The sequence below is a fragment of the Ambystoma mexicanum genome, chromosome 5p (genome assembly GCF_040938575.1).
Source record: "Ambystoma mexicanum isolate Mex_15411 chromosome 5p, UKY_AmexF1_1, whole genome shotgun sequence".
Taxonomy (NCBI): Eukaryota; Metazoa; Chordata; class Amphibia; order Caudata; family Ambystomatidae; genus Ambystoma; species Ambystoma mexicanum.
The window spans coordinates 712,906,895-712,934,541 of record NC_090930.1 but is presented as its reverse complement, the minus strand read 5'-3'; the positions used below and the strand labels follow the sequence as shown (position 1 = coordinate 712,934,541).

At 45.1% G+C, this 27,647-nt stretch overlaps 1 protein-coding gene across 5 annotated transcripts in view; it reads right to left on the bottom strand.

The window, feature by feature from the left end:
* Nucleotides 1–27,647, bottom strand: part of LOC138481145 (zinc finger protein 25-like) — a 639,663-nt gene that overhangs the window by 508,753 nt on the left and 103,263 nt on the right. For all 5 annotated transcript variants that reach the window (XM_069613075.1, XM_069613072.1, XM_069613074.1 and 2 more), the window contains exon 2: nt 3,581–3,714. In XM_069613075.1, the coding sequence (XP_069469176.1) occupies nt 3,581–3,604 (24 nt within the window). In that variant the 5' untranslated portion in view covers nt 3,605–3,714. The remainder of the gene's footprint in view (nt 1–3,580; nt 3,715–27,647) is intronic.

Here is a 27,647-nt window from a genome sequence, read left to right as displayed (position 1 = left end):
GACATAAGGCAGGAGATTATAAGCTACTTTGAGACAAATACGGGAGTGTGGACTCGGCGGGCACATTATGGGAAGCCTTTAAGGTGGTGGTGCGAGGTGTAGCCATAGCAAAATCAAAGGGCCTGCAAGGTGGGATCTTGGCTGACCTACAAGAAACAAAAAAAGGAACTGGAAAAGGCACTGAAGGGGGGAGGGGACACGGAGAGAGACATGGAGTTGATACTTACACTGCAGCAGAAATGCATTGAGCATTGGGAAAGATTGTGCAACCTCAACTATAATAAATATATAGAGAGGCAGCATGCGGTAGGGGACAAAACAGGAAGGCTTTTGGCATGGTTATATAAGAGTGAAACTCCTAGACCCATGATCAGAACGATAATGAGAGAAGATGGCAGTGTAGCAGATACCCAAGAGGGAGTTAATCAGGAGTTTGCAGAATATTATAGGTTATTATATGGAGATAAGGAAAGACGCAGTCATAGAGAGATAAACACTGGAGGATATAGGACTGCCCAAGATAAGTGTTGAGGAAAGAGAGGCGCTAGATGCACCGATTACTCTGGAGGAGTTGGGAGAAGTGGTGAGGCAGCTGCTTACTAGTAAGACTCCAGGGGCGGACAGGCTCCCAAGTGAATTTTATAAAGTGTATAGGGAGGAAGTGCTCTCCCCAATGTTAGAAATGTTAAATGAAGCGTTTGAGGTGGGAGGCTGCCGGAATCGCTTAGAGAGGCGATCATAATACCACTTCCCAAGCCCAACAAGCCCGGGCATAGCTCTGGCTCCTACAGACCTCTGTCGATGTTGAACCAAGACAGCAAGATATTGACAGCTGTCTTGGCAAACAGACTGTGGAGAGTTATTGGCAAACTAATACACCCCGACCAGACGGACTATGTCCCGAATAGAAATATCATTCGTAATCATAGGTGGCTCCAACGGGGGGTTGAATGGGGAAGTAAGAACAAAGGCAAAATGGCAATTGTGTCCCTGGACGCGATAAAGGCTTTCGATTCGGTCAAGTGGCCATGGCTGCTGGCGACCCTGGCGGGCTATGGTATGGGGCCTGGATACATAAGGTGGGCGAAGATGCTATATAGTGAACCGCTGGCCAGGGTCAAAACAGGATCAGTGATATCCGCGAGATGGCAACTTAGTAGAGGCACCAGACAGGGGTGCTGATGGTCCCCAATGCTCTATATACTAGCCCTAGAAATATACCTTAGGCAACAATACGATACAATAGGTATCGAGATAGGGGGGGGAACGTCACTTGATCTCCCTATATGCAGATGACTTGAGGCACCCCGAAGAAAATCTCCAGTACATCCTGGAAGTGATGGATAGATATACAGGGTTGTCGGGTATGGCGGTGAATCCTCAAAAATCCAGCATTTTCCCGCTAGGCAGCTATAAGGGAATCCCGGTGGGATGGTTGCCGGTGTTACAAACACCATGGGTGGTCAGTACTTTCCGGTATCTTGGGATAGATGTGTACCACACAGTGGAAGAGGAGCACAGGCACAACACTGAGGTAGCCATTAAAAAGAAAAATCGAGAACTGTATGAAATTCTGGGTGAAGCTGCCCCTTGCAATGATGGGACGGGGGGCAATGCTTAAGATGGTGGTCCTACCTAGGCTCCTGCATTATTTTGGGAATATTCCATACCTGATACCCAATAAGTTTTTCACTAAACTGAACAACATGTGTAGGGATTTTCTGTGGCATGGTACCCGAAATAGGGTGGCACTATGGAAGTTGCACAACTTTTATGAAAGAGGGGGGATTAGACTGCCCAATTATGAGGTTTATTATGAAGCGAGCCAACTGCAATATGTTGCTAAATGGCTCTCAGATGAACAGACCCCGATTCCAGGCTGTTTGGACAGGATTGTGCCCAGTTTTATTTAAAAGAGATGATCTGGCTGCCCAAGACAGAAATGGAAGAACGCCCTAAGATGATGATGCTGGGGTGGAGGATCTGGCGCCGAGCATGCCAGATGATGGAAAACCCATTCCCATGCTCCCCTCAGGTACCATTATTTGCACTGGCAGGAGGAGATAGGCAACTGAGGATGATAATCAGGAACCACTGGGAGTCGGTGGGGTTAGTGACGATGGGGGATATCTGGCAAGAGGGGAACATCATAGATTTTGAAGTGCTGGGGGAGGAAATGGGATTACAGACGGGCCAGTATATCACGTATCACAGAATGGTGCAGAGAATCAGGAGAACATGGCCCGAGACGGTTCTGGAAGAAGAACCGGATGCTAGCATAGACACAATTTCTGATATAACGGAAGGGGGGCATGAGATCTCTAGACTGTACGAGATGGTGATGTCCAAGGTTGGGAAGGAATTAACACAACTAAGACTAGACTGGGAAGTAGAAATAGGAACTTCGATGGAGGACGGGATGTGGGAACGCCCCCTGGGGTATCACAAGAAGGTATCAAGAAATGCGAGACTAAAACAGATACAACTGTATATTACGCACAGGGCATATATGACACCCCAGAGGATATCGAGGTTTGAAAATGCTGGAAGACAAGCATGTCCCAAATGTGACGAAGAAAATGCTGGCATGGTACACATGTTTTGGTCATGCCCATTAATTGAGCGCTTCTGGGGTGAAGTAGCACAGAAACTAGCGGAAAAGGGGGTCACAATTGTTATTGATACAGCATAGGCATGCTTGCTGGGGGCGGGGGGTCCCTAGATCGCAGAAACCTAAGCATGTTAGCAAATTGAAATATCTAGCATATGTGCTTGCAAAAAGAAGGATCGCCATGGGATGGAAGACATGTCACAGGCCACAGGTGGAGGTGTGGTGGAAAGAGTTGCAGAAATGGGCAGAGGCAGAAACCATGGTATGGCAAGAAGCGAGCACTATAGTGGGAGAGGAGGAAGCGGGAACCCTGATGGCATGGAAATCATTAATGGCAGAATTGTTTGGAATGATACAAGATCTGACAGAATCCACGGAAGGGGAGACCCAACCACGTGAGGCGGATACAGAGAGCGTGGAATAAATGGGCTCGTAAGGGAGGGTGGGATAAGAGGAGCAGTGACCAAATTATGCAAAGAAAAATTGAGCTGTTGATACTTGCACTGCGTGTTTGGTTTGTATTGTTTTTGTTTGAATAAACTAATACATTTTTTTTTTTAAAACATCATTTTACCCCCTGGGGAATAAGTTCCTATAAATTGTTGAACCCTTCCTATTTCACTACACAGTAGGTGGGAGTTATAAAGATGGGTTAGATTATTACGAGTGCACAGGTACTCAAAATGTGTAACAGGGATATTTAGCCCTTTAAATGTAATTAACAGTTTAAAAAGGTAGAATATTTCCTTACACAGTCACAGGAGGGATGTAGATTTTTCTTTAGCAGTTTAGTAATTGCTCATTTAAACTTGAACTCAGCTATCCTGTGCGTGTGCAGATTAGAAAGCCCAACTTCAAATATGCAACACAAAGATGACAGGTGAGAGAGTTCAAAACACTTGGTGTATATTACTCCCTTGAATGGATAAGCAAGCATTGGTGGCAGCAATAAATTCACAAACCCATTACCTGAGATGAATCGGGCTCAGCCATTTCGGAATTACTGTTTATCTGCAACGATCAAGCCGATAAGAAGTCCCAGCAACAAAAATGAACGTGGACAAAGAGCATACAGGCAGACACTGTGCTCCCACTGTGGTAACCTAGATTGGAACAGAAAGGTGACATTTCATTCAGTCCATGGTAGTATCATTCCATTTTGTAACATGCAATTAATGATGTTTGGATCCAAAGACAAGGAAACAGAGCAAGCCAGTTCCATAGTATGATATATTTGTTATGTTAGGTTATGTTATCTTGCACTTGTATAGCATGCCTCCTACCAGCGTGCAAGGCGTTGAAGTGCTTTGCCTGTCATACACAAAGGAGGATCATGATAGAACATTCAGTAGTGGTAGGGAGAAGCAAAGTTGTGTAGAGAGTTGGGGTGAGGGCGAGACACCGATAAGGAACACAGGAAGGCATGAGAAGGAAAAGATAGAGGAGCTATGATGTACAATTGGACCAACTTTATTGTGGGACTCAACTGTATTCTAGAGGGTACAGCGCCAAGAGGAGAGATAGCTAGAGAGGAGGTGGTCTCTGCACAAGTGGGGTATGATTGGGAATTACTCACTGTATAGTGAGCCTGGGCATGTTGAAGCCAAGCCTAAGAAAATACAGACGGCAAAGTCTTGACACTTGCTTTCCTAGCCCGCCTTTCCCCTATTTATTTATTATTTATTTATTTATTTGCATTTGTTAAGCGCACAGGCAGCCCAGAGGGCATCGTGGCGCTTGTTACAGATATGAACATGACTTGTTATACATACAGAAAAGTCATTACTCAGTTGCAAGAGAAAAGTAGTAGCTACAGGAGAGGAGGAGAAGAGAGGAGGAGGAGGAGGAGGAGAGGGTCAGAAGACATGACGTTGGAGGAGTTAGTTGAACAAGGTGGTTTTCAGTTTTTTTCGGAAGGCAGTGAGAGAGGTTTCTGCTCTGAGCGTGCTAGGTAATGCGTTCCATAGCTTAGGGGCGATGTAGGGGAAGCTTATTCCACCTGCTCTAGCTCGTTTGATGCGTGGGACCCTAAGTTGGTTGGTGTGGCATTGTCTCGTTGGTCTAGTGGAGTGAGATCTGACTAGCGTGTCAGACAGGTATGAAGGTGCAGACAGGTTAATACATTTGTGTGTGGTGGTAAGTATTTTGAATGTAATGCGCTCTTTAACAGGTAGCCAGTGTGCTTCCCTTCTGGCTTGCACGATGTGGTCCCTTTTAGGTATATTGAGGGCTGCTCTTAGTGCATTAGTTTGTGTTGTTTGGAGTTTATTGAGATTGGAGTTGGAGGTGCCAGCCAATAGCGCATTACAATAATCTAGTTTGGCTCCAATGGTGGCTCTGGCAATGGATAGGCAATTATCTTTAGTTAGGAAAGGTTTGATTGCATTAATGAGCTTAGTGCTCAGGGCGGAGGCAGAGACAATGGAGTTGACTTGCTTGTCCATGGAGAGTGATGCGTCAATGTGGACTCCTAGTGTTTTAATAGAAGGTAGAACTGGGATGACACAATTGTCTTTGCAGAAGTTGGTGAAGAGTGGGTCGAGGTTCGTGAGAGTGGATTTTTGGCCAAGGATGAGCATTTCGGTCTTATCTCCGTTAAGACATAGACCGTTTGTGGCCATCCATGCTTGGATGGTGGCGTATATATTCTGGAGGGTGGCTGTGTCCTGGTGGTAGAGTCCTGTGAGCGAGAGGAGTACTTGGGTATCGTCAGCGTAGTTGGTGTATGTGATCCCGAGTGCGTCCAGTTTATCAAAGAGAGGTTTGGTAAAAAGATTATAGAGGGTGGGAGCCGTACATGAGCCCTGAGGGACTCCATACCCGATGGTGGTAGGCTCTGCGTTGGCTGTATTGGAAAACACTTTCATCACCCTACCTTCGAGGAAGGCGGTGATCCAATTTGTGGCTTGTTTGGAGAAATGTGCGGCCTGAGTGAGATAGTTCGTGAGGATGGCGTGATCGACTAAATCAAATGCCGCCGAGAGGTCTAGGAGAAGCAGAAGGGCCAGCTTGCCTTTATCTAAGATCAGGGTAATTTGATTCTTCAGATCTAGTAAGGCGGTTTCAGTGCCATGACCTTTGCGGAATCCGGACTGCCTTTTACCTAGGACAGAGTTGTTTTCCAGGTAGGCCTGTATCTGCATGTGTGCAGCTTTATCTAGGATTTTTAGGAGAAATGGAACCGTAGTAATGGGCCGATAATTATTAGGTTGGGCAGGGTCCAGGGTTGGTTTCTTTAAGAGTGGGCGCACCCACGCCTCTTTAAGGCTGTCAGGGACTTTGCCCGTCTTGAATGAGGCGTTAATGAATGCTGTGATGATCGGTGCGAGGGGTGCCGCACACTCTTTAATGATGTTGGGGGGCATATATCGCCTTTGAATTGAGATGGTTTGAGCTGTTTGAGGATGTGGAGAGTATCCGACTCAGTGATTGGAGAGAAATTGAATTTGGAGGTGTGCTCATCTTTGGCGGTAATGACAGAGAGAGTCTGTTGGGGGTGCAGAGCCTTAAAGTGTTCTGCTATTTTATTTTGAAGAAGGTCTATTTTATTTAACATTGCGGTTTGAATGCTATTGCACCAGGCCTCATCCTTAACAATCTCATCTGTGCAGATTGGGGGGATAGTGAGCTCTTTAAAGATGGTGAAAAGCTCTTTTGAGTGGGAGTTGGCTTCCATGATACGTTTATTGTAGGTTTCTGATTTCGCCTTGAATATGGCATTTTTGTATTTTTTAGAGATACTGAGAAAGTCTACTTTGGTGGCATCACAGGGATTGGCCTGCCATGTTTTGAGGGCTTGGCGCTTGCATTGGCGAAGATTTAATAAGTCCACCGTGAACCATGAGTTGGAGTGAAACAATTTATTTTCTTTTTTATTTTCAAGAGGGGCTGCAGCGTTGATGGCATGGGTGAGGGTGTCTTTGAAGATCTCTGCTAGAATGCTGGGGTCGGAGGAGAATGGGGGTGCTAGGCAAGGGATGTTGAGAAGGGGACGTATATTGTCTGCTGTAAGTTTTTTGGCACTTCTGGCTAGCATGGCCAGTGCTGGTATAAGTGGTTTGGAGTAGGAGGATATGGGGATGCAGAATTGAAGGCAGTTGTGATCAGACCATGGAAAGGGTGTGTTGGAGTTGAGGGTGGAGACACAGTTGTGATCAGCCACCCAGTCTAAGATACGGCCTTTATTATGGGTTGGGGCAGTAACTATCTGTGTGAATCCTAGATCTGTGAGGTTTCTGGCGAGAGTGGTAGCTTCTTTGTCAAGTTTATCATTATATCCAAGGTTTAGGTCTCCTAGAAACAATGTTTTGGAAATTCCCCTAACCCCTCCACATAACATTTGGGATGGGTTGTACATCAGAAATCCGAAACTGACAAGTTTGCAAAAGCTCCCTGAAAAACAAGCCAATAAAGCCTCAATTTTTTGGTTTAGTCATTTATGTCGTGGTTACCATTTACTCATTTATGTCCCGGCTTGTGCGCAAAGAGCTTAAGGATACAAAGCCAGTCTATGGCCAGACTTTGATCTTTCCACAGTGTCAAGGTGAGGCAAACCATGAAGAAAAACTCACCCCTCTAGTTACTCCCCTAAGCCCCGAACGGCCAGGTTCTATAAATAGGAAAGTTTGAAGGAAATATGGGCACATTTAACAGAGGGTGGGATTTCAACCACAGCTTCCTTGGGAGCAAAAACCCATTTCAGCCTTCCTGGAGGTTCCAGAGTCCTGCTAGGACCTTTAAGGTAATTATTATATGGATGTGTGAGTCAGGAATCCTCTGAGGCTGAGCACTTATGGGAGTTCATTTACATATTCCAGCCTTCCTGCCATGTTAGGTCAAATCAGGGTTGTTTGGTCTAGTTAACAGATTAGATTTCCACGTCTACCTTATGATTCATTTACGCATTTAGGGGTTGCTGTCAGCTGTTTTATGGCTCCTTCAAAAGCACTTAAAAATTAGACATGTAAAGCAAAACATTATAATGAAACCTCACATAACAGAACATGAACTAACCACCTAGTATAGAAGGAAACAGACAGCATTGAATGAGTATGTACATACAGTAATAAAAAGATTATAATTTTTCTTTAATAACGTGCTTAATACCAGGAGTGGTTTCTAAACGTGGGATCGGGATTCAAACCTGTGTTGCGCTGCGTTGTCTTGCTTCCAAGACAAACGCGTTGCCGCAAGCTATCCTTCCTCCCCACTAGCACTTGTGGATTCTAGTTAATATGCATTTAGGTTAAGGAAAATAACACTTTGATCCCTGCAGAGCAAGACATTACAAACATGTAGCTTAAAACAGAACATGGCGTAGCATAACATAACACAGTGTAGCATATCAAACCTTATTCAGCGTAGCACTTCAAAACAGGGCTGGGCATAGATAACAGTGTTGAGTGCAGGCAAATAGCAGAACGGAACACCCACTACCAAGGTCCTGGGTCTTCAAAGGCATGAGACTCAACCCCCAATACCCTTCCTTCACTCTGCCCTGGGCAAATAGCGATTTTCTTTCACTAAGAGGTGCCATTCCTCCTTCGATTAAGATGAAGTCTTTCTTGGCCAGAGGGAGGAACATTTGGGTGCTTTTTGGTGGGAGAGTGATGGTTCATCCTTAGAAACAACTGATGGCTTCCATAAATGGAGTTTTTATATTGCATTTATTTTACTTGACCAAACCCTAGGTTTGTGTTTCTGGGCAGAGTGCTTAAGGACCCAAAGAATGTCATTGGCTCTGCGTTAGACTATTGATTATGCTCACCATGACACGGTGGAAGACTCATGTTGAAGCCCTAACTAGAAAACAATGATTTCCCAGCATGGACCTCCTCCGACGTGGCCAGAAGACAGCAGCCACTGCCTGAACCTGACCTTGGGGGTGCCTATATGAGGAAGGATCACATGAGAGGAGACAGCCTCATGGAAGATGTCGCGGCTCCATTGGACGAGACACGGTATCCCCAATTTTCCCATGTCTGAAAACCTTTTGGCCTATTGTCAAGTATCCACTCCATTTCCTATAAAGAGCAGGGAAAACGCTTTTACCAAAACTACTGACCAACCTTCTAACCATGGTCTAATTTGCCAATGTGATAAAATCACTTCTTTCAAATCCACTTGCCAATCAATCAGAACTAACTTGCCATCAAAACCTGTTGAAAATGCTTATCCGAATTCCATAAGTCAATAATTCACAATGGACTTCCGTTCCCAGAATTCACAAAATACTAGGATAAAGAAGAAGAAAGATTGACCAACGTGGAGCAAAAGAGAATGCAAACCTAGCGAGCGCTCCAATGTTTGCTGGTGCTCTAATGTGCCCAGGAAATTTAAGCAGCTCGAACAGGGAATGGGAGGCAGCTCGACTGGCGACTGGCACGAGAGGGCTTCACCTCTCCACCAGAACCAGGCAACTGAGAAGTCAGGACTGGTGTGGTGGAGTCAGGCGGCTCACCACAGGATGAGAAAGGAAACTCTGAACCGAGGGTCACAGCAGGAATGCCAGGAGCTGAAGAAGAACTCCTGGGTGTTCGCAGGGGAACAACATTTCGCCTACCGGAGCCAAGAGGACAGGAGGTGTGTTGGGAGGATCTCACCGAGGACCGGCGAGCGAATGAAAGAAGACCGCGAGAGGGAAACAGACGGGAATCCTTACTCGCCCAACCGAGAGAGCAGATTCCATGCCAACAGAAACTGGCGAGTCCTCTGAAAAAAACAACAGGGGCACCGGGGCATATAGGCGAACACGTAAAGTGCGAACAGTTGAAAGTTACTTAAATGAGAAAGAGAAAAGAGATGTACAAATGAAAAGAAAGGAATTTGAGTCACAAATAAACCCCTTTCTAATGTGTAAATGTACACTGTGTCAATACGAACAAAGCAGAAAGAAGATACAATATCAGGAAGATACATTGTCGAATACTATATACAGACAACTTTGGGAGCAGCGATACACCCAAATGAACAGAAACCCTGGCAGGGGCGTATGGCTGGCAGGGAGTGTGTGGAGAGAATCAGAATTCCTGGAATGAGAGTACACCAGGCTGTCTCAAGAAGAGTGAATTAGACGTCCTGGCAGGAGAGTTCACCAGGCAATTTCAAGTGTATAAAAGAGAGGTACTAGCAGGGGAGTTGTTAGGGAGAATTCTCTCTTTAGGCTGAATTTCCTAACCTAGTGAGTCCCACAGCAGCTTTGCTGGATTGCTGGAGTTTGTTTTTTTCTACTGCCAAGAGTGAGACTCTTTTCCTCCCACTCTTGGACATGATTCATGGTGTTCCTTTGACTGTTTATGTGTTTTATGGGCTACGGGGTCCTTTACTCCATAGGGCCTCATGTGTTTTTCCTATGTGTGTTACACAGCACCCTCCGTGCAGTAACACAGGGGTGTCATAGTGACACCCCACCATAGACTCCATACCCTTGGACTAACTACTGTCTCCCAGGGCATGTAAAGTCACCATTGGCTTTACTAGTCCCAAATTATTAACAGAAACCAGTACAAACCATCATATTGTGGACGTACTGGTCGGGGCAATTCGATTGCCCCGGGGTCTGTTAGTCGAGGAGGCATGTCTCCGTCCCCCATGATCGAGTTTTGGCTGGTGGCAGTGGATACTACTTTTTATATTCAACCGCGAATATATCTCTATGGGATTTTCCCATTGTTCGAGGCTACCAACTTTAATTATTTAATTCCTATAGCCGCGAACATACCGCCGGTTTATTTAATTATTATTAATTCACCGGTTGGTATTTTTTGCCAGAACTCGATTCTAAAATGGCGTTTGTGTTCTCTTCTGTGACTCCAACCCAAGTCGAGCCCTTTGTTCCACTTTTTGGCAGGCTTCTCCACAGAAGCCTCCAAAAGTGGTGCCATCCTGTCTGGGTACCACAGGGGGTGCGGGAGGGGGTTTGGGCACACTGGACGGAGTTACCTTGGTAACTCAAGTCGCACTCTTGTGTGATTGGCCAAAGTGGTGAGCCGGCCGGCTCACCACTTAGCATGTTTGATTGACAGCTAGGCGGAGTGAATGGGGGTAATGCTGCATAAAAGCAGGGCTTTGGGGACTGGAACTTCAGAAGTCGCCACAGGACCTGAGAATCCGACGAGGGAGAAGCTGAGCCGACCTACCATGATGACACCACCGGTGGAGCCCTGCGGAACCGACTCACCACTTCCCGACGACAGAGAAGATCTCCGGGCTGGAGAGGCTTCTTCCCCTGACTGGTGGGCACAAATAGTTTACCTTCTTCTCTTCCCATCCCAGACCGGTCTATGGTCGAATTGCCCCTGCCGAGCACCCTGGCAGCCGGATAGCCACTTACCACTGGACTGTGAATCCACGGACCGCTCCTTGTACCTGAGAAACTCTGCGGCTGGTTTCTTCCCTGGCAGTGCAACAGACTCCTGTCTTCCTCCCCGACGAGATCCACTCTTCCCCCGGACGAAGCACCAACTTGCATCCGCTGGCAGGAAGAACTGCCCCTGCTGGAGTATTCTCACCACTTTAAGGTACTGTGTCCGCCAGGCCTCCCTTTCTAAAGATTGCTACAAGGTAATAATAACCCCTTAACCTTCTGGACTGGGCTGGCCGCCTTGACCCTCTAACTGGTCCCTTTCTTTGGTCCAACTCCTTTTTGAACCGTTACAAGACTTTTGTGCACTGCAACCGTGTGACCTTGGACACCTTTCGTTTTGATCCTCTTGACGCGGATCCGAACTACTGACTCTGAATTCACTGTGTTACTTTGCCTTCCTCTCTTGTTGTGTTCGTGAAAAAGTGTTGGGATCTGTTTCAATTTATTCTCTGCTTTTCTCTCCCTTTTTAAAACGAATTATTAGAGTGCCATCTACGTTAAGCGCTCACCGCTGTCTGAAAATAAGTGGGGCTTTACTTAAGACTTGTCTAATATTCTTTTAAGGGAGTGTATATCTTTTAGTGACCGTGTTTTTGAATTGCTTACTATTAGGGCCTGTGTGTTTTTCTAGATGTTTAAATAAATAATTATCTCTTTTACACCAAGCCCTGGTCAGTGTTTACTTATTCGATTGTGTTCTCTTGACCTATTGTGAATATTCTGTATACTGCCTAACTCTTCTTGAGGGAAGTCCGACTGCTCAGCCACAGCTACCAAGTGAATCTGTGTGGTACAGACTGCTACCAAGTGGGTTTACTTGCAAACACCTGTAGTCCTAAATCTCTTGCAGTGGTCCCAGAGGGAACTGCACAGGTTTCTGCCTAACAAGAGTATGCCAGGCAAATTAAAAGGATTGTGTTCTGTGCACAAGTGTTACACTTGGCCCAAACAAAAATCCCAAAGAATTGTTCTTGAAAGGCACTGTTGATGCTAAATTGGTTTTGTGTGCAAATATTGCACTTGACCAAGAGAAGCCCAAAAACCAGTTCTTGAAAAAGACAAAAATGGTGAATTTACATAGTTATGGTCCATGTGTTGTACCCCACAAGACCTTTCACAATCTCTGGGCCTTTCTTAGCCAAGTACATTTACCCACCCAGCAGAATTCCCCTCCATCACCAATCTGCACTTCAGCAGTTACCAGCAAAATGGCTGCGCTGGCACTGTTGAGCACTATCGTCATGCCTTAAAAACTGCGTTTTGCAGTCACCAAAATAATGGCTGTGCTGTCCTTGCCAAGCACCTATGGGCAAGATGGAACTGGGAACACACGAAGAAAGGCTGCCAGTGTGTTTCCTGATGTGCACCAAAGGAGAGAGAGTTGAAAAGCAGCACCGTTTTGCTGCTAGCTCAGAATTTCCCATTGAAAAAGTAAATGTTTTGCATTTAAAATGATGCCGCCCTGATGCCCTTTTTCATCTGTTCAACAATACACAGTCCTGATCTAGTGAGACCCAGCTATGCCCAGCCATATTCAGGTTGTGCCCAAGCAAAAGAAAGCATTTCTCACTGAATAACAGGCTGTGGCAGGAATAATCTGTAAAATCACAAACAACTTTACTCCCAGCCGTACGGGAAAACGCTCGACTTTTGCTACAACATATCCCAGATAAACTCTTCAAAAGAAACCCTTTATCTCTGTGCATATGTCAGTTTCAAGGGATCTTTATTTGGACAGATGCCTGTGGATTAGAAACATGACTGGGGCTTTGGAAAGATTCAGAAAATGGATGTAAGAAGGCCGCATTTGAAAGTGATATCCCAGCAGAATTAACCATGTGTAAAAATAGTTGCTTTTTGCAAACAGGAAACATGTCTGTTTTAAAAGTGTAATGTTGAATAAGGCCCTGTCCTTGCCTAGAAATGTAAGGGGGGGGGGGGGGTTGTTTGAAATCTAATATGTTTTATTCCAACAGCCTTGCTTTTGGCTCAGAGAAAAAATAATAAATAAATAAATTTGCTCTACTGGGGAAGCCACAGAACAGGTGTTGCTGCTTGGCTTCAAAGGACATTTGCATGCTGGCAAAAGGGGTCAACCCTTGGAAACTCTGAATTGACCAAGAGGAAGCATATGACATGATCGCCAGACTTTGTGTCTGGGCTCAAGCCTGTTATAATAGATTCTGGGACACATACGTGTGAAAACTCAAGTAACACCTCCCCATAACATTAAACTGGGGAGCCTCAAAGGCCACTCCAGAGCAACATTTGGATGTATGCCCTTATTTGGTAGACAATGCTGGCAATCTGGCTCAAAATACTATTTTATGAATAAACTTGTAATACTTATCTCTGCAACCGGATCATGCAGGAATGTAAAAGTATAACAGTTTAAATGTAATTTTTGTGGCTTTAAAACAAGATATTGTGACTGTCCATAGCATGTTGGGGACAGAAATGGCAGAAAATTGGATACTCCGAGTAAAGTGTATATGGTGCCACTTTGAAATTCAATTCTAACATGCCTTCTGATAATATGTACACATGTATAAAGTTATAGAATTTTAGGTAAAATGTTTCTCACTGAAAATGATGAAAAATTATTAGACGGACGAAACAAAGTCCTACAAACTTGGGAGTTGGACTGCCATGCTCTGTGTGAAATATGTAATCTGCCCATGTAAGTTTCAAAAGTGCCACAAAATTAAAAAAGGTGCAATTTATGTCAAAACTGGTTTTTGGCAAAACTGGGAGGGCCTGGGCATAGTAAACACACACCATAAAAATTGATGTCATGTCCTTGAAGTTCAACTGGCTGACAGGAAGGCAGTAACAATCGCCCCTGACCAATCCAGTTGTTAGAGGTATGCCCAGCCAAAGGCTGCCCCACCGTATAATCCTGTGATGTCACCCACCTTATAAAAAGGTGGGGGAGCTCACAGAGTCACTTGCTTCTGAATTTTCCAGCTCCTCTGCATCCTGCATATCTAAACATTCCAGATTCATCCTGCAGATTCCAGACTCCACTGCCAGAAAAGGGATAGTTGGTTCAGGCCCTCCTATCCAGGCAGAACCACCCGTCAGCACTAAACACCATAACAAAATCCCACTAAATTCAGGGAGAAAGGGGAAAGGTGGCTGAGCCCACTTTGGGATTCTCCAGTGCCGCCTGCTTGCCCTGCTCACCCGCTCCATCCAGCTGAGGCATCGCTGTGCTGGGACCAGACCTTTGCCCAGCTGTGTTTTGCCAGGAGATTCTGCAGTGACCAGATATTGCCTAGAGTCCAGAAAACCCAGTTGGCTATCCCAAATCCCAAACTCCAGCGCTGATTGTGAGTTCTACCCCATCCCATAGCAACACCTAGTATACCCTATTGTGATACCATGTCTTTGTTCAAATCTCCAAGTAATCCCATTCATAACCTGATAACTTGTTGAAGATAGTCTGAATCCTCTGTGTATTCTGTTCCTTGATTTTCAAGTGTTAGCGCAATTCTTCCATTCATTGCTGTCTTGCACAAGTCCTTAGTCATATTTAATAATTTCATTAATTTCCACATAAAGAGACACGCAGCGTGAAGGGGGTTAAGACGGCCGCTTAACCTGTTTCAAGAGCAGCGCTATCTTCTTGATAATCTAGTTTAAGTAAAACTTGTCCTTTCTTTCCAAACCGATTTTCTCTGTTAACTGCTTTAATTTTCCCAAAACCGAATCTCCTTCCACATTGAAAATCTCATCCGGTTATTCAGCTGGAGTCACTCTTTCACTTCTATATTATCCCTGTGATGTCCATCTACCACCTAGCCTAAAAACCGCAATCCGATTCTATCAATTTCCCCCATTTTCTTTCCAATACCGTGTTGACATTTAAAACGGTAAAACAGCAGAAAATGCAACTTTCCAACATGTAATTTTGGCTGCACTGTGTTCTTACTTTCCAGTTCACTTTTTAACTGTATAACCTTGGTTAATACCTTGCCTTGTAGTTGCTAGTGTTCTTACATCGCTGATACTGTTAGAAATCATATTTACCCCATTTATTTAACCACACATATAAATTATTTAGCAATTCCGAGTGTCATTTATGCAATTGCAAAGGTTTTCAAACCAATTTTGCCTCCCATTTCGTGAGGTAAGGTCGGATTTTCATTCTGTTTGCTGCATAGTATCCCTGACGCCTTGCTGCTTTGAAGGAGCATTGCAGAGCGAAATCTTAACTCGGGTGCCATCTACACGAACAGTGAAATTGCTCCTATTCATCTGTGCTTTGGATATGTTCTAGTAGTAGGTCAACCAAGTGTATTTCATCAGTTTACATTGTAATTATCACCACATTGGTGACTGCTGCCCAATATTAAAATGTTGTGATTTTCTTTGAATTTAAAATAAATATTGTATTCCCACCAACCGGCCTTGGTTCATGGTCCATTGTGACCCGGGGTATTTGTAAAAGGGGGTGTGAGACTGGTTGGGTGCCAGCGCAATCTGAATTTTAGGAAATAAAGAAAAAGCATTCTAATTTAGCACTTCATCCAAGGCTAAGGGCAAGGGTCCTGGTCCGGTGTGACGCCCGATTAGAATCCTCAACAGTCCAAAGAAATGTGGTGAATAAACACTCAAGAAAAAGAGTAATTCAGAGGAAGGGAACAAACCACTGGAACAAATACCTTTATCCTTAAGAAGTCCAGAGAACACCAGCATATGAAAACCTCAAGGAATAAAGAATTCAGGGGAAGGGAGCTACCCTCAGGAACCAAGAACGTTATCCTTGAAGAAACCTTTAAGTAATGTATACCTCCTTTACAGCGGTCAGAGAGTCCTTTCCCACAAGCCCTTCAATTTCAATAAAAGTCTTTAAACAACAACATAGCAAACTTGTGTCTGACTCATTACAGACTCCCCACAGTGGCAAAGCCCTTCAGTTTACTTCCCTAGGGCCCCCAACAAGGGTTGGGAGCGTTTGTATGGCAGTCATATGAGTTGCATCAACAATTATCTGAAAAACGTATTGACAGAAATAAGGAAAATGTACTAACACACAAATACACCATTTTGTGTAGGAATGTTAAGGCTAAAGACAAACATCAATTTTACCTCCTGACAATATTGCTTTAAGAGAGACTTCTAGCCCAGAAACCTGAGGGCTGCACAGTAGGTCCTCAAGTAGCACTAGAAAAACACAGTGGTCAAGGGGGCTTTCAAAATGGGTATGTAAACTCATCTAGCAGCCCAACAGTGGCTGACCAGTGACTTGTTTGAGGGGCAGGGGCGGTTAAGAATCCAGGTGAAGACTGCTCACATCAATGACTGATGCTGTGGACGTCCGGAGGAGTTACAGGTTCAGGGGCTAGTTTCACTATGGTGATTGTGTCTGGTCAGACATCGGTTCCGGTTCCTGTTTGTGACTGGAGTCCCAGGAGTAAATAGGGCCATTACTTTGAGGTCCACGATGAAGAAAAATCTCGAGCAAACAAAAGATGAAGGGCCAGCTGATGTGGAGCAGTTTCAAGGTAACCCACGCAGCTGGCAATAGAAGGCATCAGTACAGCCAACCAGCCAGTCTAGCCCAATGAGGAAAGGCCACAGCAGGGTAACCAAGAAAGATGCTCATCAGCAGAATGAGCAAGAATTGTGAGTGGCATGCAAAAGCATCTCGGGTTAAGGCACAACAAGAGGCACCTCTCAGGATGAGCAGCACTCAGCTGCAGGAGAATAAGGAGAGCACAGACACGCTGTGGAAGACCAAAAATCAACTGTGCTTGCTGATCCAAGGAAGTTAAACACCTTCAGCAGGCTTCTCCTGGTCAAAGAAAGACAGGGCTTCACCCTCTGGAGGACAGCAGTCGGCAGAGGGCTTCCAGGCAGAGCCGGTGAAAGAATAACCAGTAGTGTCTGCATGTAAAAAGAAAACAATGCCATCAATCTGCAGCAAACACTGTTGGGAACTCATTCAGCGACGAGAAAATGGGGTACAGGGATACCTCTTGTCCTGGAAGTCTCAGGGAATGCCAAGGCTTACAAAAGAAATGAAGACTTACAATGGTAAGTGAGGATTAAACGCACCTAATTTACTCAAAGGAAAAGTGAAAGACACAAAATTCCAGCAAAAAAGAAAAATCTTCATTAATAGTTCTAGTGTATTCCATGTGATCGAAAAGCTGGGACCCCCACCACTTCCACCATTTTTAACTTAGAAATAATAACTGGCATATACACTAAGCACTCATAAAACTGAAACCTGCATTATCACTGTAAATTGTAATAGTAGAAGACCTCACCCAAGGGAGTAACAAATGACATCCAGAGACTACCTGGGGACATTACAAGTGTATTCATTGGTCCCCATATGTGGGTAATAGTCTACAGCCTTGTTTAGCTTGTGCCATTTTACCCCATATCCCTATCCCTTGCAGCGTATTCAACTGACCTAAATAAAAATTGTTTAAAAAAAATATTAAAAAAAAAAAACATACATTTGAACCTCTGACAAGATCATGGGTGGGTATGCCCCTATCAAGGGGCCGAGGACCCCTCTAAAACTGGGGTGGGTGACCTACCAGGACAATGCCAGAATCAGACCTACCACAGATGTGGTGTGGCGGAGGGAAGAGGGACCCCTTTCCATGCTATGTCTGGGGAGGTGTATGCACATCGGTGCTTGTTCCTCCGAACCGATGCCCATCACCCTCTGTTCCCGGCAAGATGATTCTCGAGAGACTACGACAACCAGAATACACCAGACTCCTCAGACACTCGTTACAGATAATAGTTCCTTGGAAGCAGCACTGCTATGAGAAAACCTACGAGTACCACAATGCACCTGTGCCCAACAGATAGGACCAGGCCAGTAGGAACATAATGGTTGCTCAGAGATCAATGGACTAGCCTTCCCTCTTCAGGAGCTGAATGGGAGATCCAAAACCTACCCCACAAACCAGCCTTGCTACAGGGAAACAATGGGGCAGCTGCCACGAAGTAGGACGCAGCCCAAGAACAGGGGAGACCTAGGAACAATCCCGAGCCCTGTTGGATCAGCGACTTATTGAGCGAAAGGGAGACACAGAACCACCAACCATAGGGGCTGCATGGCAAAGATGAAGGCTGTAAAGTAGGGCTAAAAGGTCCATAAGAGTTTAAGAAATTCAGACAGGGATTGGCCCAGGGAAGCAGCTTACTCAGGTAACCAATGGGAGTGGAGGGAATCTTCTAGGCAAGTAGGGGAGGGCTAGAAGAAGACAGCAGAGTCAATTGACCGTGATAGGTGCTTGGGTGAGGTTGGTGGAAGTGTAGAAAGACCGAATGATCAGAGAGAAGGACTTGGAGGAAACTTCGGGGCAATTAAAGGTTAAAGTTGGGAGGAATGAAGAAGGAAAGGAAAAGGAGGAAAGGAAATGAAGGAGGAGAAGGAGGAATATATTGGGAGAAGTGCGATTTGATGGAAGAGAATAAGATCAAAAGGCAGCTGGAGGCTAAGGATAGAAAGTGGAAGAAAGCAGGATAAGACCAGGAGATGGAGTGCAGAAAGGGGAGCGACAGAAGTGGAGAATAGATGGGGTGGAGAGGAAGGGTTGAGTGTCTTCTGGAGGAAAAGCATGCCATCATAATCAGACTACCCCACTAGGTCAACGGCAGCTTTTATTTTTGACTCTTATTTCAGAGAATGGAGGGGCTGCATGAAAGATTTCTTTGTCAACCATGGAGATAGTAGGACCCTGCCTTCTTCAAGGAACAGACTTGTGCAGGGTCTACCCTAATCCGCTGTGCATATAGTGTTAATTGTAATGGGTGAAAACCAGACTTTTACTCTCTTGATCTTGAAATGGTTCACTAGCATGAATCTGAAGTCTAAGAATATGCTTGGGAGGATTCCAAGATGGCCACTGGTCCGAGGGGGTGCACGTCTCTGTGCTCCGTCAGGGCAACTATATAAGGGGACATTAGCAATGACAGAGATCGGGGACTGAGTATCTTCCCTACTCCCAAAACACACAGAGGAAAAAAGGTATATTGTTGAAGAGCTCTTTCCATTGAATCCAACTGCTGCGGGCCTCGCTGCCGGTTTAGACAGTGGAGCCGTATCGCGGAGGGAACCGCACAGCAGAGCACGCTGAAAGTTTCAAGCGGCAGAACGAGGGAGAGAACACGCTTGCCTGTCAACAAAGTAGCAGAGGGAAGACAGGCAGAGAAGACCACAGGCAACAACGTGGTGGACATCGGACGTGGTTGCCGTGATAGGAGGGACAGCAGCTGAAGCGGCAGTCCGCTGGGGTGCAGCATCGAGGCCGGAGAAAATGCTGGATCCGCCCATCAGGAGTTGTGGCAGAGCGGGAAGGAGCAGAGAGGGGACACAACGGCAAAGGAAGCAGAAAGGAGCAATGTAAAAAATGCAAAGGGTGCCTAACCCGTTACAAGTAAGGACAGGGAAGACAGTGTGGGATAGAGCGCTGAGGGCACAGAAGAGAATTGGAGACACACATGGTGGAGGTGAGCTCGGTACCTTAAAAGCGCACAGTCGGAATGCAGGCAGAGCCGGTGGGCTGGGGTAGGCTCCAACACAGCGCGCACAAAGGACTGACGGAGGGAGCGGCGAGTCAGGAAAGGAAAGCACTCGAGAGCAAGGAATTTATTGGGGTAAAGGATAGTGGGCACAAGAGTCAAAGGGAGCCGATGAAGGCTCCAGACAGAAGACAAGCCCTAACTGGAGAAACACATTTGCGTGCCATAACTTGCTGATGAGAGGAGAGACAACAGATCTGAGCCTAGACCCCCTCAGACTCAGAGAAACCCGTGGAAATTCACCCCAATGAGAATGCGAGAGGGGGTAACATTGATAGGCGTGTTCCCTGCCTGGCACCTGAATTATCCAGGAGTAGTCGTGACGAGACTGGGGAGATAAGAGGAGGTGAAGACTGAAAGCGGAGACTACTTGGAAGCCAACATATAACGCAGTGAAGCTGGCTTATAACTGCACAGAGATAACCGAATACCGGACTCCCCCTTATCCCATAGAGAGGCACAGAGAGCATGTGAGCTGACATAGCCAGCCCCCAGATGCCAGGGACTAAACCTAGGAGAACCCCGGCAAGAGTTAAAGGAACAAAAAGATTGCAAGGAGGACAATATGGAGCGGTGCTGGAGGCAGCAACAACAGGAAGAACCAAAAGTGGCTGAACTGGCAAAAGGAGCAGGGGGAAAGGACAATACTGAAAAACCGTCCACAATGGCATTAAATAAAGATGAGTTATAAGACTGAGAGGAATGGAAAGTAGGATGATGGACTCCCTCCAGGAGCAATTTGGGAAGATGAAAGAGGAGCTCAAGACATCACTCCAGGAGGTCAGAAGAGAAATTAATGAGCTGGGAAACGGTGTGGATTTAGCTGAGGACGGCCTATCGGAGATGACAGAGAAGTGAAACAAAATTAGCATCCTACTCCAACAAGTAGCTAGAGCAACGCACAATCTGGAAATTCAGGCTGAGGACCTTGAGAATAGGTCTTGCCGATCTAATATTAGAGTCAAGGGCCTTGGCGAGACAGTTATGGACAGTGATTTAAAAGACGCAACGCAGCACTGCTTCAGCAGCCTCTTGACCGGAACGCAACCTGAGGATGTATTAATAGACATGGTGCATAGAATAGGACCTAAGAAAAGGGACCCAGGGACAAGACCCTGAGACGTTTTAGTAGCCTTAACCTCCTACACCATGAAGGAGGAGATAGTTAGAGCAGCAAGAGTGCAACAAGAGGTATCAATCAATGGGACCCAGGTCCATTTATACCAAGACTTGGCGCCATCTACATTGCATAAGAGGAGAATGATGCAGCCAGTCACAAGGGAACTAATTGCAAAACGGATAGCCTGCAAATGGACATTCCCTTCGGTCTCCTGATACATGGGAGGGCAAACAGCAGCAAATCACCACTTGTGAGGAAGGCCTGACGTTGATGAAGATGGAAGAGGATGAAGACAGAGTACAGCAGGGGTCAAAACAAATGATGGTGCCAGAATATGGGAATGGTCGACGGAAAAGAGGCATGGAAAGGAAATAAAATTGTCAGGTCCCCGTAGGAAATAAGGGACATGGGGAGGGAACATTTGCATGATACATCTATAATAGGTTAATGGTGGTGTACTAAGTGTAATGAGGACGGGGAAGGGAGGATTAACTAGTAAGTGCGCTGAAGTGAGGAGTAAGCCCGGATGGAGGGAGGAGTGTGGGGCATCTTGGAACTCAAATCAGGGCATGGAAATATCCTGGCGAGGGGAGTGCCCGGGGTTGTACAAGGCCTATTGATCCGGAGGGTCACTCGGGAGGTTCAAGAGAACCTAGGCCATGTTGGGGTAAAGGGCAGGGGTGGGGGGAATGGTAGAAGAAGGGACGGGGAGGGGAAGTTGGGGTTCAGGGAGTTGGGGAAAGGTTGCTGTATGGTTTGGAGCATAGATCGGGTGAGGATGAGGGAGTGGGAAGAAGCTTAAAAATTAGGCACATGTAGACTCAAAGTCACAGGATATGGCTGAATTGAAAATTATAACCCTGAACATACAGGGCCTGAATTCGCCAGCTAAACGCCCTTCCATAATAGGGAGACTTTTGGAACTCCAGGCATTGATAGTGCTCCTGCAGGAGACACACCTCCTTCCTGAAGATGAACAGAGGATGTCACATAAGGCATTCCCTTAACAATATTATGCATCAAGAAGAAAAAGGGGGTGGCAATCTTGTTGGGGGCCAGTTTGAATTTCCCAAAACAATTCCTACATAAGGATACTGAGGGTAGTCATCTGGTGCTCAAGGGTACATTAGCGGATCAACTGTATACATGGATTATAATATATTCCCCCAATGAGAAACAAGACCTTTACTTGAGGGAGATACTCCAGAAACTGGGAGGTTGGTGTGACGGAGAGCTAGTGATTGGAGGGGACTTCAATTGTGTAATGGACGCTGCATTAGACAAAACGCCCCGACCAATGCTGTGGATGGGAAAAATAGGCAGGCAGTGGGGACGTTTTTTGGGGATGTAGGGGTAATAGAGACATGGAGATTTTTCTACGAGCAGGACAGGGAATATACCCATTATTCAGCAGTACATAAAGGATACTCAAGAATAGATATGATTCTAGCATTGGCTACATTGATCCCCAAGTAGTGAAGGTAGACATTAAATATCTTTCCGATCACGCCCCAGTGATAGTTCAAATCAAATTGGCTAAAGAGAAGTTGAAAACCCAGAAATACTGGAGAGTGAACGAGATGATTTTGCGAGACATAGCACTGAGACAGCACATGGAGAAAACAATAACTACTTCAAAGATAATGATAATTGGCAAACAGACTGGAGGATAGTATGGGATGCAGGGAAAGTGGTGGTTCGGGGAGAATTTACTTCACAAGCCACAGCACACGTGAGGGAAAGAGGGCTCATTACAAAGAAGCTTGAGGTAGAGCTCAAGGAAGTGGAAGCACAGCATAAAGCACGGCAGACTCAAAAGTCAGTGAGAGCACTCTGGAAAGTTAGAGCCCAGCTAGAAACACACGTTGCAGACCGCTTGGCACAGAAACTACTAAATGCCAAACAAACATATTACATCCAGGGTGGGAAGGCCAATCACTTTTTAGCCACCAAATTAAGAAAACAAAAATCTCGCAATTATATCGCCCAACTTAAAAATGGACAAGGGAAACTATATGTAGCAGAGGAGGGGAACATGGAAATAATGGAGAGATTTCATGAAGGATTGTTGAAACAGGAAGGCATGAACCCTTTGCTACAAGCAACTTGTATGTCGACATTGCGATTACCCCAAATAACCAGCGAGGGTTGGGACACTTTGAAGGTTCCATAACGGTACAAGAGGTTAATGACGCGCTAACATCTTTGTCTAGGAATAAGACACCAGGCCCAGATGGGCTAGGAAATGGCTATTATAAAATGTTTAGGTCCCAGCTACTAGCTCCATTAACACAGCTTTTCAACCATATAAAAAGGGAGAAAGGCAAGATCACTGAGGACATGAGGAAATCAACTACAGTCCTAATACTTAAACCAGGAAAGGATCCCACAGTTTGCGCCAGTTACCGCCCCATCTCTCTGCTAAATAACGATGCTAACATTTACGTTAAGGTGCTGGCAACAAGACTAATGAAAGTACTACCCAGGGTAATCCATAAGGACCAAGCAGGTTTTACAGCAGGGAGGCACACGCATGACAATATTAAATAGACCATAGACATAATAGACCTGGGGACTTGGACTGGGCAACAGTTTGATAGCAGCGTTTGACACATAAAGCACTTTTGATAGCTTAGATTGGGGATACTTGCAGATGGCCTTATAAAGGAAACTGAATATAAAATGTTACAGATGGTACCTGTCTCCTCACCGGTTACACGGAATGAACACAAACTACCCCCCTATGCTGGAGACAACGTGGAGGCAAGGGGGATCTGTGTCATATGTGGTGGTCATGCCCCAAAGCCACAATATATTGGAAGGAGGTCCTAGGGCATATAAAGGAGATTACAGGGGCACAACTGCCAAATGCACCAATGGTGATATTGCTGGGGGCGGAAATGAAAGGGGTTTATGCGGCAAGTGGTAGCAACGCCACCCTCATTACTCATCTGTTAATGGCAGCACGAATGACCCTAGCTCAGGGGTGGAAAACGGTGGAAGGTCCTATAATAGCGTGGTGGTGGGGTAAGATCTGGGGAATAATGGCTATAGAGAAAGTATGTGCCTTGAAAGAGGGAAAGTACCAGAAATTCCTGACAGTATGGCGGGCCTTTCATGAATATGTAAAAGGATAGGGAAGGTCGCTTCCACAAACCAATGCTACTGAGGAGAGTACATGGCTGCTGAACAAAGGAAACAGATGGTACGAGACTATACCTGTGTAGAAAGAGAGGAGAATCCACACCCGGAGTAATGACACCAAGCCCTATATGTTGGGGTTAGGGAGGGGGAGAAAGGGAAGGGGGGTTGGGAGAGTTGAAAGGTACTGTTAAAGGTTTGGATTGTGTTATATAAAACTCATGATCACTGAAGTTAGGGGACACGATACCAGATGGTTTAAATGCATTCATCAATGAAGCAATTATATGATTGATACTGCTGGTAATGTAACTGGTATTTGCCATTATGAATGAATAAATCAATTTATTTAAAACAAAAAAAAATGAATGTGCTTGGTACATTTCATAGTGGTCAGCAGTCATCAGTGCTAGAGTCCTTTCAGCTTTCTCAGCCTCACCACTTTAGCGAGCGACAAATGCCATGAAGTGATAGTTGCCAAAGTCTCATAGGCATTGTACAGATCTCCTCTACATGTAAGACGTTCTTCCTGAAATCAACCTTCCCCACCTCTTCTAAAATCTTCCAGTTTGGAGTGGTTTTATTTTCTGGTTGATCATTTACCGGATACAATGTGTTTGGTTGAAAATTTTTCCTTGGCTGGGTAACATGGGATACTTGCTAACTGAAGACTGTGAAGACGTACTTCCTGTTAGTCAGAGAATCTTCCAGTTTTGGTCTTGACTCTATTCCATGTGAACCCCTGTTGATTAATTTTAAAGTGGATGCCATCAGTACAATGGGTTCAGGGTTTATTAACGAGAATAAGCGTACAGTTTCTTATGATTGGGCTCATGTGATCAACTCCCTTGAAGAGCACAAACAAGGGCAAAAGGGTTCCAATTGAAATTTGGCCACTAGACTGCATTCATGGAATACGCGAGGGTTCCACCATCTTTGTTGTAACAGAGTTTTTGGATGGGGCCGAACTAATCCGTCTGCAAGAAACCTTTATGATGGATACCCTGGTTGTGGATGGTTTTGTCTTATTACATGAGCCGGCCCAAAAAGGGAAGATCTTTTGGCGGTTTATTGAGTGCCTGGCGATTCTTGCCAGGTTCCAGGGTGGAAAATCTCCTAGTGGTGTGTGGTGACATCCCGGATATGAAACTTACTTGTTGGGACACTATTGATTCAGTTTGGAAGCTGTTGATTGTGCTAAACGTCTATTATAACCGTGCCTCAACATGTCTGGTTGACTTTTTGTCTGCAATTATTAAGTGCACTGAATCTTATTGCGTCTCTAAGGAAATTGGACTTGTCATGGGTGACATCAACTCAATGTTTAGATCCTGCCTGGTACAATCAAGGCTCTGCCCGGAAGAGTCGTCGGGGGGGGAGATTGGTTTGCTCTTTTCTGGATAAATGCTAATTGATACCATAAAATGGTAGAACACAGAGGGACATTCTGCCTAAGTACACCTGGTCTAGTGGTAGTCATCGGTCAACACTAGACTACGTGTTTACTTGGGACTTCATGGCGACTAGTTTTCACGGTTTGAACGTTAAACGTTGCCAGGGAAGCAACCACTCGCAGCTGTCGACTTCATGGGTAGGGTTTAATAGTGTGGGCTCTATGACACAGCCACCGACCCTTATCGAGATCAGACCCCGAGACCAAGTGGTCATTTGGAGTCCTAAAATAACTGATCGCTTTAACGTCAAAGTAGAACAATATTTTGTGGACGGATGAAACGCCCCCCCCCCCCGCTCCTCCCGCAGACACGTTTGGCTCCTTTTGCAGATTATTCTGCTGCAGGGCTTCATTCTCCAGTCTATGTTGACCAAGAAATTGTCACATCCCAATCTCTTGCAACATAGCAGTGAGCATAAGAAAATGAAAACTAAGACAGGACATCAGGAAAGCTAAAAAGTTGGGTCTTCTGGCTCTTACATTGATAAGGAAATTTACAGAAACGAAACTTACACAAACTTATAAAATTGGCTAAGGGGCCGCAGGTACTTACACTCTGCATCTTTTTGAAAAAGTATGTTATTTGCCTTAAGCTAGACAGTTTAGGCGAATTATTGGCGGCAAATTCGAGGACAAGACACTCAGGTATCATTGCAAGCACAGACAATTTTGGGGTCCTTATGGGAGGCTCATTTTAATACATTATATGGCTTTGTGAACGTGGCGAGGGATCCCGATGTAGCTTCTTGTGTCGCACTGGTGCCTTTCTCCTCTTGGGAGGAGCTGACAATCAATACAGAAGATATAGTGTGGGCAATCAAGAGGGAAAAAAAGTTAACGCTCCTCTGGGCCGGATGGGCTCACGAATCAGACTTTAAAAACGGCTCCACTGCTATGGGCACTTGTTCTGTAATGTGCTGGCGAGTCATCGATTTCTGTCGACGTGGAAGGATGCAATAGTTGTAGTGATCTTCAAAAAGTGAGACAGAGCGGATCCCATAAATTCCTGCTGTCTCGCTCTTTTGGACTCTTCTTACAAGATCTTCGAGGTTCTTATTGCGTGCCTTGCAGCATTGAGCCGACGGTTCAGGGAAATTTGACATTAATCAATCTGGCTTTGAAAAGGGGGCTAATACATCCCTTCATGGTTTCTTGATCCACCTATTGACCAAACAAGGCCTCCAGCCAAAGCGCAGTCTGTATGTGGCCTTTTTAGATATTACAAAGGCATTTGATTGTGTAGATCGCTTATGGAAGATGTTAAGGGATTGGGGCTGCCCTGAATATCTGGCCAATATCTTGGAACAGCTACACACAGATACCCGTTTGAAGGTTAGATTGGATCAAAGGGGGAACTATACGGAATTAATTCATGTGGCACGTGGTCTGCGCCAGGGCTGCATGCTGGTGCTGTTCCTATTCAATTTGTACATTCTAGGAATAGGAGCGGCCTTAGCTACTATTGTTGCAAATCCACCGAAACTGGGGTCTATTAAACTGCAGTACTGTTAGACAGAATTGCGTGCAGTACGCTCTGGGACCACTCAGGCCTCCAGATAAGGTGCGTACCAGGCCTTTTTACGCATGAAAATCTTGTAAATACGACAGCTTTATCATTTTCCTGTGTACATTTACACATAGGTTTAGAGCAGAGGGCAGTGCAAAAGGTCAGGTTACTTGACAGAACCCAGAAGGCTTCCTTTGATTTTTATCTACATGGATGCAATTGTAAGCTACCTCTGAAACAGAAGGTATTTCTCTGAAGCCTTTCAAAAAAAGAAACTGCACACTGTGATAAAAGTAATGGTTTCTTTCCATTCCGCTTCAGCTGTGTTGATGCTCATGGAGCAAACAGAAGCACTGTGCATATTTATTTTCCTAGAATTTTAGGATTGTATAATTAATAAGATGGAAAACTAAGTTGCATTTGAGAATTAATATTTTGTAAGAAATTATGCTTTTTTTCCAGTGAAAGCAAACCAGTATTACACAATTTCCTTTTTCAGAGTTCCGGTGCTGTGTGTGTAAACATGCGGAGGCACATCATTTGTACACTTATAATTTAAATTACACTCCCAATTATAAAAACAGTGTGTAAAATGATGACTATGTACAGTTTAGTTTACATCCATTCAACCTTGCAGTCAATGGGGTACATTACTATAAATGGTCAGTGGCAGCAGAGTCTTTGCTCAAGGGTGAGCGATTGTCATTACACGAATTGCAGGTGTTCTAGCCTCTCAAATCTTCAAGACTACAATTAAAACATCAAAAACCTGACTTTCCAGGAAGTGCAAGCGTTGTTCAAAAAAAAAAAAAATTAGAGTTACTTTGGTAATTGAAATAGAAACTCAGCAAAACCTGTCCCTGTCATAATCCAGATAGGTATTCAACTTTATGT